Source organism: Sinocyclocheilus anshuiensis, unplaced genomic scaffold, assembly GCF_001515605.1.
Source record: "Sinocyclocheilus anshuiensis isolate Anshui unplaced genomic scaffold, SAMN03320099.WGS_v1.1 scaffold658, whole genome shotgun sequence".
NCBI lineage: Eukaryota > Metazoa > Chordata > Actinopteri > Cypriniformes > Cyprinidae > Sinocyclocheilus > Sinocyclocheilus anshuiensis.
The window spans coordinates 816647-835872 of NW_015542402.1; the positions used below are offsets into that span (position 1 = coordinate 816647).

At 36.1% G+C, this 19226-nt stretch overlaps 2 protein-coding genes across 5 annotated transcripts in view; one reads left to right on the plus strand and one right to left on the minus strand.

The window, feature by feature from the left end:
- LOC107692971 (transcription factor 7-like 2) overlaps nucleotides 1-3739 on the plus strand; it is a 50939-nt gene extending 47200 nt beyond the window's left edge. For 3 of the 4 annotated variants that reach the window (XM_016492198.1, XM_016492199.1, XM_016492200.1), the window contains one exon: nucleotides 3662-3739. In XM_016492198.1, the coding sequence (XP_016347684.1) occupies nucleotides 3662-3684 (23 nt within the window). In that variant the 3' untranslated portion in view covers nucleotides 3685-3739. The remainder of the gene's footprint in view (nucleotides 1-3661) is intronic. The other variant, XM_016492197.1, reaches the window with a different exon arrangement.
- Nucleotides 3740-7224: 3485 nt separating this feature from the next.
- The window catches only part of LOC107692975 (S-phase kinase-associated protein 1), a 28162-nt gene continuing 16160 nt past the window's right edge, over nucleotides 7225-19226 (minus strand). The window contains exons 4-7 of the mRNA XM_016492204.1: nucleotides 11798-11873; nucleotides 8755-8898; nucleotides 7714-7854; nucleotides 7225-7297 (exon numbers count right to left, since the gene is read on the minus strand). Coding sequence (XP_016347690.1) covers nucleotides 7262-7297; nucleotides 7714-7854; nucleotides 8755-8898; nucleotides 11798-11873 — 397 coding nt within the window. The 3' untranslated portion in view covers nucleotides 7225-7261. The remainder of the gene's footprint in view (nucleotides 7298-7713; nucleotides 7855-8754; nucleotides 8899-11797; nucleotides 11874-19226) is intronic.

Sequence of the window (19226 nt, forward strand, 5' to 3'; positions counted from 1 at the left end):
CGTGTTCGGCTCCAACACAACTGCTCTGCTTTAACTGCACTTCCCTTACTGCTTCATTTGACTTTCAGCAAGGTTTTGGTCCATGCTTTGACTCATAGTTCTGTTTGAGCCAGACGTAACTTTTGCAGAGGGCTGGATGAAGTGCACAAATCAAGCACTTCAGTAAAAGTACAGATAGCCTGATAAAAAAAATTTTTTTACTTTATATAAGTATAAAAAGTAAAAAGTACTGATCGATTATTATTTATTCTAGCCAACACTAGTCAGTCAGAAAGATTAGTGCAGACTAGTGCTGCATGATTAAAGGAAATAAAGCTGAAATACGGCTCAGTGTGATTATCAAGTCAGGAAGGCTGCGATTTAATTCATGCTCTAAGTTTGACAGTTTAACATTTGAAGAATGATGCAATAAGACAGCTATAAATATTAGTTTTGTAATTTTACATTTATAATTTAAATAAAATTATTGTTATATTATTAATCTTAAATATTATTTTTTATTTTACACTGAAATATTATAAAATACAGTATTTTGTTTTCATTTAGTAATTCTCATTTTTATTTACTAATAATAGTAATTAATATGTTTGTTGTTGTTGTTATTATTACATTACAGCCATATTGATATAATCACAACATTTTGGTCATCCTTTGCAGCCCTAGTCCAATAGTAATATTTTTTATTTTTATAGCCACATTGATATAATCACAAAATTTGGGGTTAAATTGTGCATTAGACCAATAGTAGTATTCCTTTTTAGTAATTTATTTATTTTTTATTTAGCAATAATAATAGCAGTTATTATTATTATTATTTTATAGGCATATTGGTATAATCATAACATTTTGGCCAAATTGTGCAGCCTTACAAACAAGCACATTAAACCTGGAATTTTTTTAATCACATTTTAAATCACAATTAAATTTTGTTTCTCAGAAAAATCACATTTAGATTTTTTTCCCCCAAATACTGCGGCTCTTTAATGTGTATGTGTGATCTACAGATAAGCTTTTTATTTTATTACTAAAACTTAATATGCACTATCAAAACATTAATATATAAAATGTATAACAAAACATTAATATAAACTTTAATATACCAAAATGTCAATTTAAGTTCATGATTAAATTAAAATGTGTAAAAAAAATACACCATGTGGTATGTTTAAAATAATGAAAAACTACATTTTTGTAAATATGTGGCTGCAAATATTATATAAATACAATATACGGATGTCACATGGAGCAAAATGCATTAATATTTTAAGATGAACGTTATGCAAACATACTATTTTTATCATTGAAACTGTTACAGCAGCGGGGCAAGATGCGTGAACATTATTTATAATTAATAATTATAATTAATTAATTAAGTGTTTCAATCTCGCAGATTTACTTCACAAATAACTGCCAGTCATGAGCTAAACATGATTTTCATTACAGTAAGCAAATCAGTCACGCACACACTCAAGCTCAGACGATACCAGTTCTTGGTCGGATCATTGAATCAGTGAGTCGATTCATGAATGAATCTTTCAGTGTGATTCCTGAACCAATTCAACAGATTCATTGGAAAGAATTCGCTTGTTCACAAATCAGAAATCACTATCGCGTCTCAGGTGCCGATTTCTTCAGTTCAACATATGTTTTTATGAAAAGAACAATATTATGCGTTGTAGCGAAACAAGTAAAAGTTTCACAAAATAAAAATACAGATACATGAAAAATGTACTTAAAGAGACAGTGCACCCAAAAATGAAAATCCTGTCATCGTTGACTCACCCTCATGTTGTTGCAAACCTGTATGAGTTTCTTTCTTCTCCTGAGCACAAAAGAATATGTTTTGAAGAATGTTGGTAACCAAACAGTTGCGGTAGCCATTGACTTTCATAGTATGGGGAAAAGAAGATATTGAACACAGAAGATATTTTGAAGACTGTGGGGAACCAAACGGTTGCCGGTATTTTCCCCCCCATACTATGAACGTCAATGGGGACCAGAAACTGTTTGCTTACCCACAGTCTTCAAAACATCTTCTTTTGTGTTCAGCAGAAGAAACTCGCACAGGTTTGCAACAACATGAGGGTGAGTCAATGATGACAGGATTTTCATTTTTGGGTGCACTGTCTCTTTAAGTAAAATAACGAAGTAAAAGCACTGTTCAGTGACTAAAGCAGTGCAGGAATGAGGCATCACGAGTGACGTAAAGCCGACGATCATCATCACGCTGTGGAAATGTCCCAGACGCACGGCTTCTGCTCGCTGACGGTGAGAAGCGTGTGATCTGGCTGCGGTCCGGAGAGCTTCAGCGAGCAAACGCTTGCAGATGCGTTGGCCGAGAGCCGGTGACGTTCCTGTCAGAGGAAGGCTGCAAGACTTTGATGCGGCCGAGAGCGTGTGTGTGACTCTGATTTGTGACTGATCTCCAGCCTCTCCTGACTGTGGTTTGCTTTCGCTGCGGTTTCCAGGCAGTGTGTTGCTATTGCTTTCAACTTCAGTGCAAACTTCAAAACTATTCCTTCCGGCACTTCATCTGTTTGCATCTGTAGATCTCAAGTACAATACGCATATTTAAAGGTGGTGAGTTTTTTTTCACCACTTCAGCAGCACTGACACCTTTACAGTTTTATTCCTGTCTAGATTCTGAAGGGTTTTAGCCTTTCATTCACCTGATTTATATAACATTTTATTCTCCGATATGCTGAAAAAATGAAAAGAAGTTTGAACCTGGCTTCATTTGAGCTTCAGATTTCTGTTCTGGAAATGTATGCAAATTAGCGCATTTTAAATAAGATAATGCCTCATTTGCATATTTAAACATAACATTTCAGAAAACATGCTACCTATTAGTTAAAAATGTTGTGATCGAGTTAAGAAGTTCAGTTCATTTCCTCAAGTCAAATGGTCAGCTGGTTCGAACCACCGCTTATCATTCATTTTTATAATGGCAGTTCATGTTTTAAAATGTTAAAGCAATTCATACAAATACTAGACAGTCACATTTACAGTAACATTTTAAAACATGTTACTGTAAATGTGACTGTCTAGTATTTGTATGAATTGCTGAGTGCACAAGTTTCCGAAGTTTAAAAAAAAAACTTGCAGAAAACAAAAATAAAAGATCTTTTAGAACTGTCCTTCAGCAGCTCCATATGTAGTCCACATAAACAATTATGATCCCTCTTTTTGAATTATTAACATCTTGAAGATTCTACAAACTTATGCACTCAACTGTAAATACCGTTCCTGCTTGTGTTCGTGAATTGAAATACATTTTGAATGTATTTTACTGTTAAAATGTTGAATGTGATTGGCTTGAAATTCCTCTGATCTATGCTTTGAGTTCGTTCAAAAATTTATCCTAAATTTAGAGTGTGAACTTACGGAAGAATCATGATTTCTGCATGAAAACATTCACTCACCACGAGAATAAAACTTCACTGGAGATTTAAGTGTCATGTTTTTTTTTGGAAAAGCTTAAACTTCCATCAGAACGGTCGAATAAAGCACTCCTGCTTTCAGTAATTTCACACGTCGGTTTTTTTGCACTTATTTTACACTATATATTCTGGCATAACTGTTTGTTTTGTGCTCTTTATTTTTTGTCATTGTTGTCCAGAGTTCATATTTGTGACGTTTCACATCCACGTTTTATTCACAGATAACTCTCTTGACTGTTCCTAGGAGGAAAAAGAAGTGCATTCGCTACCTTCAAAGAGGACGCTGCGCCAGCCCCCATTCTTCTATATATATGTATATATATATATATATATATATATATTTATTTATTGCAGGGCTCAACATTAACAATTTTATATCACGATACAGTTAAGCAACATCACACAAGCAAGAGTGCTGTTTTCCCAAATATCAGCACGATTGCAAATGTGACACTGATTTTGATACAATTCAACAAACAAGAATTTTATATTAAATTGGTTACATTTTAGTCAGTTTTTCTCTCCATTTTGCCAACAAAAATAGTTCCAAACAAAGCCACAGCAGGACCGTTGAGGGTCTCTGAGCTGATCTGTTGAGTGAACGATTCAATGACTCACTTATTTTCTCATTCTTGATTGAATCAGCTGTTTGAACGAATCGGTTGAATGAATGACTCAAGACAGTTACTTACTGCCACCTACTGGTAGGTTGGTTTCATATTTTAAAATATGATTGCATTTTTACCCAACATTTCTCATTTGTATATTCAAAAATACATACGTTTAAAACATTAATCTCATAACATTATTTTGCAGTGTAAATGCATTTGTCACCTCAGTGTTTCATTAAACAGTCTGTGCATCTCAGTGCTGCTTCAGATGATAAAAAATAAGAAAGCACCGAGAGAACACTGATGAGAGTATTACTTCAGAATAAATTACATTTACACCACAAAAAATAATAATTGGACAAGTGAATAACCGATTTATGTGTCTGGCGACGAGGTTTAATGTCGAACCCTGTTTTTTATTGTATATATGATTTTCATTACTGCATTACAGTTCTCACTATACTTTAATTCTCATTAGAAAGTACAACGCAGTTACTGTAGTGGAAATGTTTTATTGTTTTATTTTGTGGATTACAGTAATGTGAAATTTGGGGGAGATGTGCTTAACTTTCACCACAATCCCAAAACTCTGAATGGTCAAAATGACTTTATTTTCTTTATGCAATATACATTTCTTCCTTCATCTTTTGATGTTGTGGTCCAGCTTGACCTGGATGTTTCTTCATGAGATTCAGCCACTGTGTGTTAAGAATTTTCATCATGTAAACGCCGTATCTTTACATCACTGAAAACAGTGTCAGTTCTCACGCTAACTCTTCTACGATCAAATAAGTGTTAAACGTCTTCTTTTATAGATTGAAAGTCCGTAAATAACTAAACTTTTATATGTTTTTATGTAAAGACAAAAAAAAAAAGAAAAAACATTCCTTGGCCGTTTACTTTTATTGATACAAGTGCCATTTTTAATAGCTTTTGTGGTGTAGATCTGAAGTCAGCTGTGCCTGTCATCATACAAACGTCGCTGTATGAAATGATGTGCATGTATCTGTGTGTTTCAGTGTTGACTCAGGTCTGTTCTGAAGCAATCATGTCATTTGCCATCTCCTGTGATCAGGCAGAGGGAGCCATACATCTTCAGTGTTCACATATAGCAAGCCATCTTTCTTCCTTTTGCTTTTGATGTATCATGCTCTGGATTTATTAAAATATTTAAAAAAAACCTGTCTCATGGAGTTCTTTCAGTGTTTCAGACACTCCATTGGAACAGCAGCATGCTGTTATTTTTGCATGCATTCACCAACATGTGCAACAGAACCAGTGTCCAACTTGACCTGTTTTTACTGGTTTTGTCCACTGTATAATGAACTCATTTGAGCACACTGCTAAGAGTTCTGATATATGACAGCGTGGCATACCATTTGAACATGTCTGTTGTCTTCACTACTCTTTTTAGGAAGTATAGCTATTAGGAAGCCAGTGTCCCATCACATCCACTACTACAATTATTTATGAACATTAACTACATTAGTTAACATGAACTAACAATGGAAAATATCTAAAGCACTCATTAGTCTTAGAAAAATTCAAGATTGAAAATCAAATTAAAATAAAAAAAAGTTGCACCCGTTTCCTCCACAGAATTAGAAAAAATGGCAACTGCAACTTTTTCAAAAAGGTTAAATCTAACAATTCTGACTTGTTTCAGGCAATTTTGAGAGAAAAAAGTCAGAATTGCGAGATGCCAACTCAAGAATTCGGACTTCCTTCCTCACAATTCTGAGTCACATTTCACAAAGTTTGTCTAAAACTGCTTCCGCGACAGAAAAAAAAAAAAAAAAGCTAGTTTTTCTCAAAATTTCACGTGTACCCCTCAACGTCGACTCTTCTTTTAATTACCAGATTATATCTTGCAATTGCAAAAAAAAAAATTCTGATCTCACAGTTCCCAGGATTGAATGTTCCTAGATATAAACTCACAATTGTGAGAAAAAAGACATTGTTGCAATTACCTTTTGTAGCGTTAAAGGGCTTCTATAGCAAATTCATGTTAGCTCAGGTCCACTGAAAAATATTAATGAACAGAGCTAACATGAACTAAAAACTAATAGTTGTATTTTCATTAACAAATAAGGTTAAATGTTACCAATGTCACTTTTTTCTTCAGAGTAGGTGTGATGTTTACTGGTTTGTTCAATAGCCATATTGCCAAAATGTATGGACACTAAAATTCACACAATGTCTGAAAAAAATTAGTCAATAAATAGCAAAAGCACACTTTAAACAAAAGCATTCAATAACAATAAAAAAAAAAATGTTGTTAGGTGTGAAATGATAGATTTAGTTGACAACGACGACAAAAGGATTGTGACACTATGGTTTAGAGTTAAAGTGATTCAAACCCAGGTCACCAAAAAACAGCTGCTTCAAAGACACAGAGCACTAATTATTAAGAACAAAATGATCTAATTAATAAGAAATAAAGTGAGTGTTAGAAAAGCTCCAGCAGCAGAGATGCAGATGCAGACGGCTGCTCTAATGTGATCACATTCACACGAGTGAACAAATACTGTCTGGAGCCACTATAGACTCACTAACAGAAGGAGTCACAGATACTAGTCAAGTGTCGAAACTACTAGATAGTGGAAGGAAAGCTACATATAAAACACTTGCAAGACGCAGAAAAGACATTGAACGGAGAACTGACAAATCCCACAATAATCTTGTTTTATTGTTTTGGAATTAAAAGATTCAAAATCCTAATCGCCTACCATTTAGGAGCAGAACCGTGAAAGACTGTCGATCCTATACACGGAGGCAGAGCACATGAGGTGCGCGCAGACACGAGGACTTCCAGATCACAAGACATGTTTCAAACATCTCAACCTTCAGATTTCCAACACTGATCTTTTAGGAAATGTTCCTTAAGCTATACGTTCATTTCTCAAAACCAGAAAACAGAATCTGGCGCTTGGTGACGAGCTCCGTTAAAATAAAATAAAAGTGTGGTAAGAAAGATTAAAAAAAAAAAAAAAGTGTTTCCTCTACTCCCTTCATCTGAAGAGGAATGACAAAAAAAGGCTTTTACACCACACAAGCAAAGACAATGGTCATGCTAGCAAAAACGCAAGGGATTTGATTATGTTTATTTGTGTTAAATCTCAACAAATATCAACAGTGCAATTTTTTTTTTTAATTACTTTTTTTTTTTTTTGGGAACAATCCGTAGTGTTAAAAAGTGTGTCAGGATCTTCACTTCTCTTCACACCACTGGTTCTCCTTACGTACCTGCAACAAACAACATTCTGGGGAGTTATTACGAAAACTGAAAAATGTAAACCATTAAAACATTTTTGTTACTTGAAAAAAAAAAACATTACTGAAAATCTAAAAATCTATTTCAGCAATAGGTCTAATTTTAACAGTTTATGTACTAAAACAAAACAAATAAAAGTGAAATATATATATATATATATATATATACATACATACATACATATATATATATACATCACACACACACACACACACACACACAAAATTATTAAACTTTGACTAAAATAAAAACGAAAACAATCTAAAAACCGATTCAAAATATGAATAAAAACTATGATAGTATCTCAATGACACTGAAGCAGCACCGGTCTGAGCGCATTAAGACCATGCGTGACAGAGGAGAGACAGGAAATGAGCACTTGTTTTACCTGGGCTTCCTCTTCCTCTGTAAAATCATTTTTGATATTGAAAGTCTTTCTGATCTCCTCTGGGGTTTTGCCTTTGATCATGTTTGCAACCGTCTTGCAAGTAACATCTAGCAAGCCTTTGATGTCCAAATAATTTGCAGCCTAAACAAAGGGAAGAGAGATGAAAGTGAGCGTGATGAGAGCGTTTCACACGCAGCCATCGTGTGGTGGGTCAACGCACTGCTGTTCTGATGTGTGCAAACACTCAACTCACTGCAGAAGCATGAAGAGCACAAGAGACTGGTTTACAGCGGACTTTAAGACCGTTTCACAGAGGAGCCAAGATGTGAAAAACAGAAGAGAACTTGGTTTTAAACACTTCAAAGCAATTTGACGTTGGTTTCTGAGGGTGTTTTCCCAGTGCATACTGACGGTTACATCAATGGTGTAAATGTCAGAAACTCAGAAATTAGTATTTAATTGAAATCCTGCACGTAATGGGAGATGTCAGAAATTCCATACATTTACAGGAAAGACCTGCTGTCTTCATTATTTAATGCATGTTTGAATAAATCTGTCAGGAAAACAAGTTTTTACTACAGCCACCGTTTAAATGTTTATATTTCATCAACAAACTGGAGTACAATATTGACCGTTAAATAAATTGTATAAATTAATTATGATTTTTTTCTGTCTTCAGGTGCATCATGAATGTTTGGTTTCTGCTTTGGTCTTTGAACTTTTATAAATGTTTAACCGTGGGGTTATTTTGAAAAAAACTGCAGTCTCAAGAACCAGAAGGCACATGCAGGCAGTAAATGATGACAGAACCACTGATCTATAATAGTGCGTTCTTTTAGCCGAGGGATTCATTAAATGCAGGGCGCCACATTTGTTTATCCTACAATTTCAAGCACTCAACTGGTCCTGAAAACCAACAGGCGGCATTTCGCTTTATTTTCCCCCCATGAGATCAGATCTGCGACTCGGTTCTGTAGCATACAGCACCGTTTTAACGAATGCTGGCAGTCAAAGCACAAGCATCGGGTCAGTTTTACACACCAGAATGAGTTCGAAGAGGGTGCCCTGGTCTACTTTGAGGAATTCCTGGTCCCAGACGGGGATGTCATCCGTTCTTTTCTCTTTATTCTCATCGTCTTCAGGAGGAGGAGGGTCGTCTTTATGGTGGGTGCACCACTGAATCACCTGTGGACATATTAACACACACTGTAAGGCTCAGTCCCATCGAAGACGGACACATTTTGTATTTATTTTAAGTAGTCCTAGACTAAAATGTAAGTCTGAGCTGTTTCAACTGAAAGAAACTTGCATTGACTGATCTTAAAATATATCAGTGCCTTTGTTTTGTCTCAAGATGCACACCAGTAATGTTTTTTTAATCACGTTTATGAAAATTGCTTAAATGTCTTAATTGAACTATGATCTAATTAGAGATCCACCGATTGCAATTTTCTTGGCCGATTCCGATTTTTCGTTAGTGTAATCTGCCGATACCGATTTTCTTTCCAAGAACTGTAATTGACAGCATATACTAACAAAAATCTGATTTTCTTCAACGCAAAGTTTTATTTTCATAAAAAAAACACAAGTAAAATTCAGTAATAAAATAAGAAAAAAAAAAAAAAGGCAAATAACAGCACAAATAAATGCAATAGAAGAAATAGAGCTATGAAACTAAGTTTTTCAGGTTAAGTAAGTTTTTATTCAGGTAAGAAATACTACAGAAATTAAAGTAATCAAATGTAAAATAACACATCCAGTGTTATTTTAGATTTGATTACTTTAATTTCGTTAGTCTTCATTGTAAAAATTAAATACAGATGAATGCTTACCATTAAAGTTATAAAAATGTATTCAGTCAAGAGCAGAAAATGATTTTCTTTGTCTTTTGGTCTTTGATTAACATGCCAGACAGCTGCAGGAATATTGGACTGCGGTCCCTCTAGGAGTTTATCCACGGACCCAATATACTGTTTCTCTTTCTCAACTATTTAACGTTCCAAAACTGACTGTTTTTTGACATAATTTTGCATGTATTTGAACATTTTAGCGCAGTTAGCCACTCATTTTGGTATTTGTGGCTCACAAGCTGTTTGAGACTGAGCGTGGCTTGTGCGCTCCACTAATATAGATCAGTGGTGGTGCGCCGTGCGTTTGGTGTAAGCGTGAAACCTGCAGGAATTACTATAATGCGCAATACAAGCACTATTTAATCGGAGCGAGTGAGACATGTGTGAGAGAGAAGGGGTCGTCGGAGAGATGAGAGCGAGAATGCGCGGCTGATGTTATTGCCTGTGCCGCTGGGAACAAAACGAATCGACTCGAAATCGGAAAGAAGTGAGACTGACCGGCCGATCACCGATCCGGGCCGATCATGAGGAAAATCGGCCGATTCCGATCCCTGGCCGATCGATCGGTGCATCTCTAGATCTAATCCTGGCTTAGTCTAAGCCCCGTCTGTGAAACCGGGCCTATATATAATACGCTTTAAATATTTCGCGTAACTGGGAATATTGAGCAATGAGACAAACAAAATCCAGTCACATTACAGTAATGAGAACTAGCATGAAAATAATGTTATAATGCACTTTGATACATAAACCACATTGCTCAATATTCATCAACAGTGGAGTTTGTGTTATTTGAATACATTACAGCTGTTTACATGCAAGCTATTTCTATATGGGTCATTCAATGTCTAATCGACCAAACTTCTCCGGCTTAAATGTTTTTATTTTGTCAATATTTTTTCTGAAGAAAGATAAACATGTATAGTGATGAAAGTCAAAATATTAAAAGTCATAGATGCACGTTTACAGAGTAATCCACAATTTTGTAGAGGGGGGTCAAAATTACATTTTTTCACCTGCGATTTGATTTGGAGCCAAATTACAGGGGGGGGGTGACTTCAGAAAGATGGCAGCATCATGATGTTATTTTTACACAGAGATTGATAGGTCTATTAGTAAAATATGCAGACTTTAGCAATCTTTGTTGCATTATTTGCCAATGGTGGCCGTTCAAAAATGGGAAAAAGCTCTTTTCAAGTTTTTTTCTCCACAGTTTACATGCCTGTAATTCAAGAAGTATTAAAGTTGTCTCAATGCCCTTTCAGATTTTGGGTTTTAACAAACTTTCCTTTTGGCATCGTCATTTTTAAGGCCCTATTTGGTTCAGTTCCAGAGATGTTGGGATCTAAATATGGCTCCAAGAGTAAATAGTTCAATTGTACACGTTTTTCAGTGGTCAAAAACCAAATGAGGGTCACTTTGCATTAAGATTTCTTTTCTTTTAAAGAAGAATATCTGAAGAACAAATAATGTTGAAACTAGAAATGTATCTTGTTTAACTCCATCAAAACAATTGTATAGAAAAAAAACTGTCCGAGTGCCATAAATATTCTTTTTCCAAAGTTTGCGTACCTGTAACTCAGGAAGTATTAAAGATATTGCATTATGATTTTAGATTCTGGTTCTTAATAAACTTTTCTTTTGGAATATTCTTTTTCCAAGGCCTTATTATTGTTCATTCCCAGAGATATGGGGATCTCAATGTGGCTCCAGGTCCAGATTGTTGAAAAATACCCATTTTCAGTGGTCGAAAACCAAATGTTGATCACTTTATATACACCTGATACTTAATGCACTTAGAGAACAATGTCTGAAGAATAAATAATGCTGAAACTAGAACTGTAAGTTGTTTCCCTCTATCAAATAGTGAATGGTGACTATTGGCATATAATGCAACAATGATTGCTAAAGTCAACAGATTGACTTTGACCTCTACAAAATAGTGGGTTACTCAGTAAATATTCATCCATGACATTTAATATTTTGGCTTTCTTCATTTATGTATTTCTTTAAAAAAATATTGACAAAATCAAAAATTTGAGCCGTGGACCTCTGGTTGTTGAGTTGACACAGAATTACACGTATGCAAAGTGTTGCTATAATTATTATCTTGGGGTAAAATCAGACCTAAATACGTTTAGGGGAGTCACCCATCTATCTTTCCTAATGTACCATCTGGATATTACATTCATGCGAAACTCCAATTAAGCATGATAGCAATTTACAAGTCTGACCTTCTTCAGGATGGCCGCGTTTACATTGGGCAGAGGAACCGGATCATCATCTCCTTCATCATCCATCCCCAGATCTGAGCAGAACACAGCTGTGATTACACACAACACATACACACATCCTATATATATACACACACACACACACACACACATATATATACACATACACACACACACACACACACACACACACAGCACAGAAACATAAAGCACGGGCTGTTTGTGATGCTAAGCTAACGTTAGCCGCGCGGCTATAGGCCTCTCATAGCAACCGCTGTATTCATCGCCTCAAGCGGGTTAAAACTTAATTTCACACAATATTTCGCCCGCTGCGACTCTTCGCTGTCAATATATAGCATATGACACGCTCATGTGGCAGATTTTGTCCCGTTCTTACCGTTACTGAGAGCGACGAAAGTATTAAACTCCACGTCAATAAGGCCTGAATGAGACTAGCGATGCATTTATGTCGTTGTTTTGAACCGGTTCTTTTTAGTGAACCGGTTCATCAAATCGGATAGAATCGTTCAAAACAGTTCGCATATCGAGTCAGCAATGATACACAATTTTCTAACGTTTCTCACTTTCAGAAATGCCTTACAGCGTCCCTACGACTCGAAATAAACCAATATCCCGGAGTATATATATGTTTCTCCTGTACCTCCAACAGCGCTGGAACACGCTGAGCTCGAGCAGCTGATGGGGATTGGGACGATAGAATTGACGTCATTACGTGATGACGTAAAAGAACCGTTGAACCGGTTCATTAAAACAAACTGTACGAAAGAACCGGTTCGCGGAAAAGAACCGGACTTCCCATCACTAAATTTTTTTTTATTTTTTTTATCCACATCATCCACATTTCATTTCATTTAACTTCCTACCATATCGGAGACTAGAGATATTGTTGGTTCGATTGCTTCTATTGTCCTCACAGATGCATCATAGGGCTGCACAATTAATCGAAGTTCTAATCGTGATAACAATTATGGATGCCACAATTACGTAATCGTTCAAAGGCGCAATAAAAAAAGTCCACTTATTCTGCGTGCTTTTTTCTTTCTATGTTATCTAAAGGATTTTTTCCATTGTTTTAGTTTTGGTATAACATTATAATACCATGCACATTTTTACTTTTTTTGAGTGTTTTCAGCTTATTTTCATATAAAAATGTGGCATGCATTTGCTTCAAACAAAGGTATAAAGCAAAACATCATTCAGTGTAAATTGTGATCATCATAATTAATAATCGCAATTACAGTTTCAAGGGAATAATCGACCATTATGATTTTTGTCATAATCATGCAGCACTAATGTATCCTGATATGTAATTGCAACAATGTAGCATTTTAAAAACAAATAAAATGGCATTATTGTGAATACAGATTTAACATGTATACAATTCAGTTAAATTGTTCTTTCAGAAAATGTGTTTACTCTAACTTTGTTAGAATGGTTCACACAAAACTGAAATTTTGCTGAAATGTTACTCACCCAAAGGCCATCCAAAATGTAGATGAGTTTGTTTCTTCATCAGATTTGGAGAAATGTATGCTAGTAATATGTGTGCTTCTTAATACGTGAGAATTGGTCCTTGAGATAAAGTGTTACTGTTTTTTCTTCAAATGTGACATAAGTGAATGTATTTTCAAATCCATCTATTAACTAGTTAAATATATTTTAATGCAACTGTATTTATTTAGAACATAAAATCAAAACAGCTGATGAAAGTGATGCATCAAGTACCACTGAAACATTTGCTATTTTCTGTTGCAATACAGAGATGTGTAGCTCTCTCAAACTATATTTTGGTGAAATATAGGAGAGAAAAATAGCTTTATATATATATATATATATACACACAGACACAGGGCTGCATTAAGACTGTAAGGGGCCCCTGGGCTTTACCTCTTGAGGGGCCCTTCATCCACGAGAACTACAGCCTACATTCACTCAATCTTAATAATCACAAAGCACAAGTTGTCAGCCTTTAATTTTGTAGTAATAAATGCCATTAACAAAACATCAGAAGGGTCTGTCATATCAAATATACACAAATGTGCAGTGCATGAACTACACAGACATATTTTACACAGATTTCTATATAAAAATGTGTGGCATTAAATTGTGTTTTTTGTTTAAATGCATTATGAACTCATTGAGATATTTTTTTGTGGCTTAGCCTATTGCACTTATAGCACATCCCGCATTATTTTCTCATTCATGCATGTTCTTTTCGTAAAAAAACGCAATGTGCACAAATATCTTGCTACAAAGAAGTGTATTATCTGGTAGAAGAGTATCTGGAAACATCAGACGCTATTAAGTGCTTTGCTTCCAAAGGCATACGCAACTTCTCTTTATTAATATAGCCTATAACAAGAGTACTTTCTTATAATAAAACAGTACATTAATATGTAGGATAGGACTATTTAATTTGCATTTATGCAGAATCGTCCACATCAGCATCTCGATGCGTCATAGAAATGATTACATTACACAGCTGTAGTGTGGTGTAGCTAACTAACTACTGCAAGCTCAACTATGTTATGATGGAAAAAAGAGTTAATTATTTGACTAATTATAGTCTACTGTAGCCTATCTAGCTACTGATAGCATATGACCTACCTTTGCCATGATCTGCATCTTCTCCTAGCCCTGCATTAAAATGTGTTGTGAGCTTTGGAAAAATTTTGTAACAAATATGACTGACTTTCCACTTTATTTTTGGCACATTTTCACATTTCTCTTTCATATTTGGAAGCGTTTGATTGACACTTCTGGCACAGGCTCGCACACTCGCAACGACGCATTCAAAGCAAAACTATAAAGCGTAATTTGCGGTTACAGTATTTTCTGATATCACCGCGGGACCCCCTTAAAGGGGTCCCATTATGCTTTTTCACTTTTTAAACTTGAGTTAATCTGTAATGTTGCTGTTTGAGCATAAAAAAGATCTGCAAAGTTACAAAGCTCAAAGTCCACTTCAAAAGGAGATATTTTATTTAACAGAAATCACTTTTAAAAAAACTACAACGAACTATTCGTTTGGACTACAATGCATATTTTCCGGGATTTGTGATATCACAAGACTTTGTAAAAGAGCATAATAGGACCCCTTTAAGCCCAGGCAAGCCCATGCATTAACGCAGCCCAGTATATATGTATGTGTGTGTGTGTTTCTGATAACATCCAAATTGTTGAACCACTTTTTGCTTTAATTACAGCCTTTAGTCTGTTGGGATTGGTCTCTACTGACTTTGCACATCTAGGCTTTGCAATATTTGCCCGCTCTTCTTTGCAGAACTGCTCAAGTTCAGTTAATTTGATGGTGAGCGTTTGTGGACTGCTGTCTTCAGGTCATTGCACAGATTTTCAGTGGGGTTTAAGTCTGGACTCTGACGAGGCCATGCAAGGACATTCACTTTTTTCTCCTTCAATCACTGTGTGCTCAGTTCTGCTGTGTGCTTTGGGTCATTGTCATGTTGGAAGGTATCACCATACTTGGCCACATGTCACTTTCACTTCACTTCTTTTTCACTTCTGCTGCAGAGAAACACCCCCATAAGACAATATTACCATCTCCATGCTTTACTGCAGGAATGCTGTTATTTGGATGGTGAGCTGGACTGGACTTCCGCCAGACTTATCGTTTAATGTTGAGGAAAATAATTAAATTTTAAGCATAGTTCACACTACACGACTTAAAACGTCGGCAGATTTGTTGGGGTGTTCACACTACGTGACACTACGTCACACTACCGCAACAGGGGGTCACACTACACGAGCTGACAACAACTCTGTCACCCAACGACTCTATCCCGTCCCCAAACCACGTTTTGTCATGAAAACACACACGAGAAGTTGAACGGGAATGACTCGAAACAATAAATGAAACAGGAGTTGTTTATTTGAAAATGAACATCGGGAAGAAATTAGTGCTGCAAGCTGTTTGCGCATTGAAAAAATTCGCTCCATTTCTTGTATCCAAACTTTCCTTAAAGCCGTGTTACTGCTGCTGTTTTTCTTCCACTGACTCAACCCATGCTTGCTCTCTCATTGGCTGTAGCTCGTCACGACCCCTGACACCACGTGATGTCGAGTCGGCCGACCGGTCCAGATATTTAGCATGCAAGATATTTGTTTGGCGTCTGCAAGGTGTCGGCGACGTGTCAGCGAGCCTCTTTGATGCATTGTTGAGTAGTTCACACATAAAGATTGCCGAGCACTGATCACACGCTGATTTTCCCCCAATCACAGCCCGACCTGTCGGCAAGCTCGTTAACTTGCAAATCGGGCTTAAAATCCTGTAGTGTGAACTAGGCATTAGTTTCATCTGCCTCAGACTCTTTAAGGTGTGTTTTGGCAAAGCTCAGTTGTGACTGCATTTGGTCTTTCTTGAGGACTGGCTTTTTTCTTGCAGCCCTCCCATGCACCCGTCCCCAAACCACGTTTAGTCAGAAAACACACGCGAGAAGTTGAACGGGAATGACGCGAAACAACAAGTGAAACAGGAGTTGTTTATTTGAAAATGAACATCGGGAAGAAATCAGTGCTGCAAGCTTTTTGTGCGATGAAAAAATTGCTCCATTTCTTGTGTCAACACTTTTCTTAAAGCCGTGTTGCTGCTGCTGTTTTTCTTCCACTGACCTCAACTCATGCCTTAAGATATTTGTTTGGCGTCTGCAAGGTGTCGGCGACGTGTCAGCGAGCCTCTTTGATGCATTGTTGAGTAGTTCACACATAAAGATTGCCGAGCACTGATCACACGCTGATTTTCCCCCAATCACAGCCCGACCTGTCGGCAAGCTCGTTAACTTGCAAATCGGGCTTAAAATCCTGTAGTGTGAACTAGGCATAAGATGGCGAACGATCTCAGCTTCAGCAAGGATAGTGAGGAGCTCCCTGATCTCTGCTTCTTTACAGTTTGCACATATTTTTTCGTTGTGAACGTTGATCTGCCTTCAAAACACCGATAACGTTAACGATAACGTGCGTCATCACTACGACACACCCTTTACGGCATTTGTCCTGGCTGCCATAGAATGGAAGTGAGAAAATCAAGAAACCCGCTCCAGTCGAAGCACACAGAGCGCTACAGCGAGATTCCCTAACAAGTGCACTTCTCCAGCATGTTCATACATCACGCTTAACACCCTCTAAGCATCAAGACTATTACTGTCGCAGTGTTTCATTCAACGTACTTTAACAGCACAGAAACATAAAGCACGGGCTGTTTGTGATGCTAAGCTAACGTTAGCCGCGCGGCTATAGGCCTCTCATAGCAACCGCTGTATTCATCGCCTCAAGCGGGTTAAAACTTAATTTCACACAATATTTCGCCCGCTGCGACTCTTCGCTGTCAATATATAGCATATGACACGCTCATGTGGCAGATTTTGTCCCGTTCTTACCGTTACTGAGAGCGACGAAAGTATTAAACTCAACGTCAATAAGGCCTTATGAGACTGAGATCAGGGTTGCCAGGTTTTCACAACAAACCCCGCCCAATTGCTGCTCAAAACTATCCCAATCGCGTTCCGGGGCGAGGGGTAAATAAATACACGTAAACACACGTTTTTGGTAGGTTTCCCCTGGGAAAAGTCGCATTCCAGGAGCTAAATATCAAGTTATTGTGGTCGCTTCAACCCGCGGCAACTGTATTAAAGTAGCCCAATTCCGCGGTAAAACCGAGGACCTGGCAACACATCACTGGGACTAAATATTTAGATAAATACTCCTCAAAACCTACTTGTTTTAATTCTACGAGTTCTGAATTTTAGCATTCCAGGTTGTGATGCTGCATCTTTTCCCATAATTCTACATCACTGTCCTCTTGTTTTTGTATTTGTATTTTATGACATACAGTTGCCATCAAATTTATTCTAATTTAATACAACTATTTCTTCTCTATAGCATTTGTGAGAGTTCTGTTGAATGTTATATTTTCTACTCAACTTCAGCACATGCATGGGCTAATTGTATGTATGTGTAAACAGCTTCTGTTTTCTAATAAAGTTTCTAAAGGCTTAATTGTGTTTCAAGTCAATTTTGTTCCCCACCACACATAATTGACTAAAGGACAGCAATGTTGAATAGGGGTTGAATAATTATGACATAGCTGTGTTATTAAAAAAACTAAAAAATATTACATTATATATTGACATTATGAATTAATATATATATACTGTATTTATTTTATACACAATTAATTTTTTCTGATAACATCCAAATACATAATTTTGTGGGGAGAAACACTTTGTTTATATTTATTTATTTAATTATATATTTGATTTATTAAAATTAATCTAAATAAGGTGTATACTCTATTTATGTATTTAATATATTAGACAAGTTTTCCTTCTCCTTCCTGATTTGTTCAGTTGTGTAACAGAGGGTTAAAGGTTTAAAAGGCAATTCATATTCAGTAATTGTATTGATTTAATGCACTGACACTATGGGATGGGAACAGAATTTGAGCTAAATTGAGCTGAATAATGACCCAATGGCACTGTCTTCTGTAGCTGATGTTGAATTCATTTCATAATTGATAATTTTCACATTTACATTAAGCTGCTTTAAAACAATCTGTATTCTATGAAGAGCTACAGAACTGACTTGACTTTAGAGACGCAGTAACAGCAATACACCTCATCAGCTTAAACGCCATATTCAATGGCACGCACTGTATAAAGGTCTTAGATCATGTCATTTTCACCTCTAATGACTTCACTGTTTTATGGAGTTTTTGCATATTATATATATATTGATATGTTAAACAACAGTACAACCATTTGAACACACTGTACTTCAGTCCCTCACAGCCTCGTTTTCATTCAACAGGGCTGGGGGTGATATGGCCAAAAATATTATCACAATATTTTCCCCATATCATATGATGATTCATTAACTGATAATGGGGAAGGAAATATTTTCCATGTTTGTTAGACCTTGAGAATGAATGCAAACAGAACTTTTTGTTCACAATTTAACTCCACGTATTAAGATACCTTTTAATTTGGGGCCCCATGAAATGTGTTTGATTTTGCCTTAAATTCTGTTTTGCATTTCATTATTTCCAGATTCTGTGTTTTATGATTCAGTACAAAATTATCATAAAAACAGTGTCTAATGAAATGGTTAAAACTTTAACAGTTTGATCATTATTTTAAAATGTAATCAAATTTTATTAATTTACAACAAAACATTGCATTTTATTGTGAAGCAAGATGCTGCACAAAAGAATTGTATATATGAAAAAAAAAATACCTTGGTTGTATGATTTTCCTTAAAAATTATTACTGTGAGAATTATATTTTAGTATACAATAGTAATATATTTTTGTCATAATTTCCTCAAGTTAAACCACTTTTTATTTTGACGGGTGAAGGTCTTTCAGTTTCAGTGTCTTGACGGTAGTTTTTCTCAG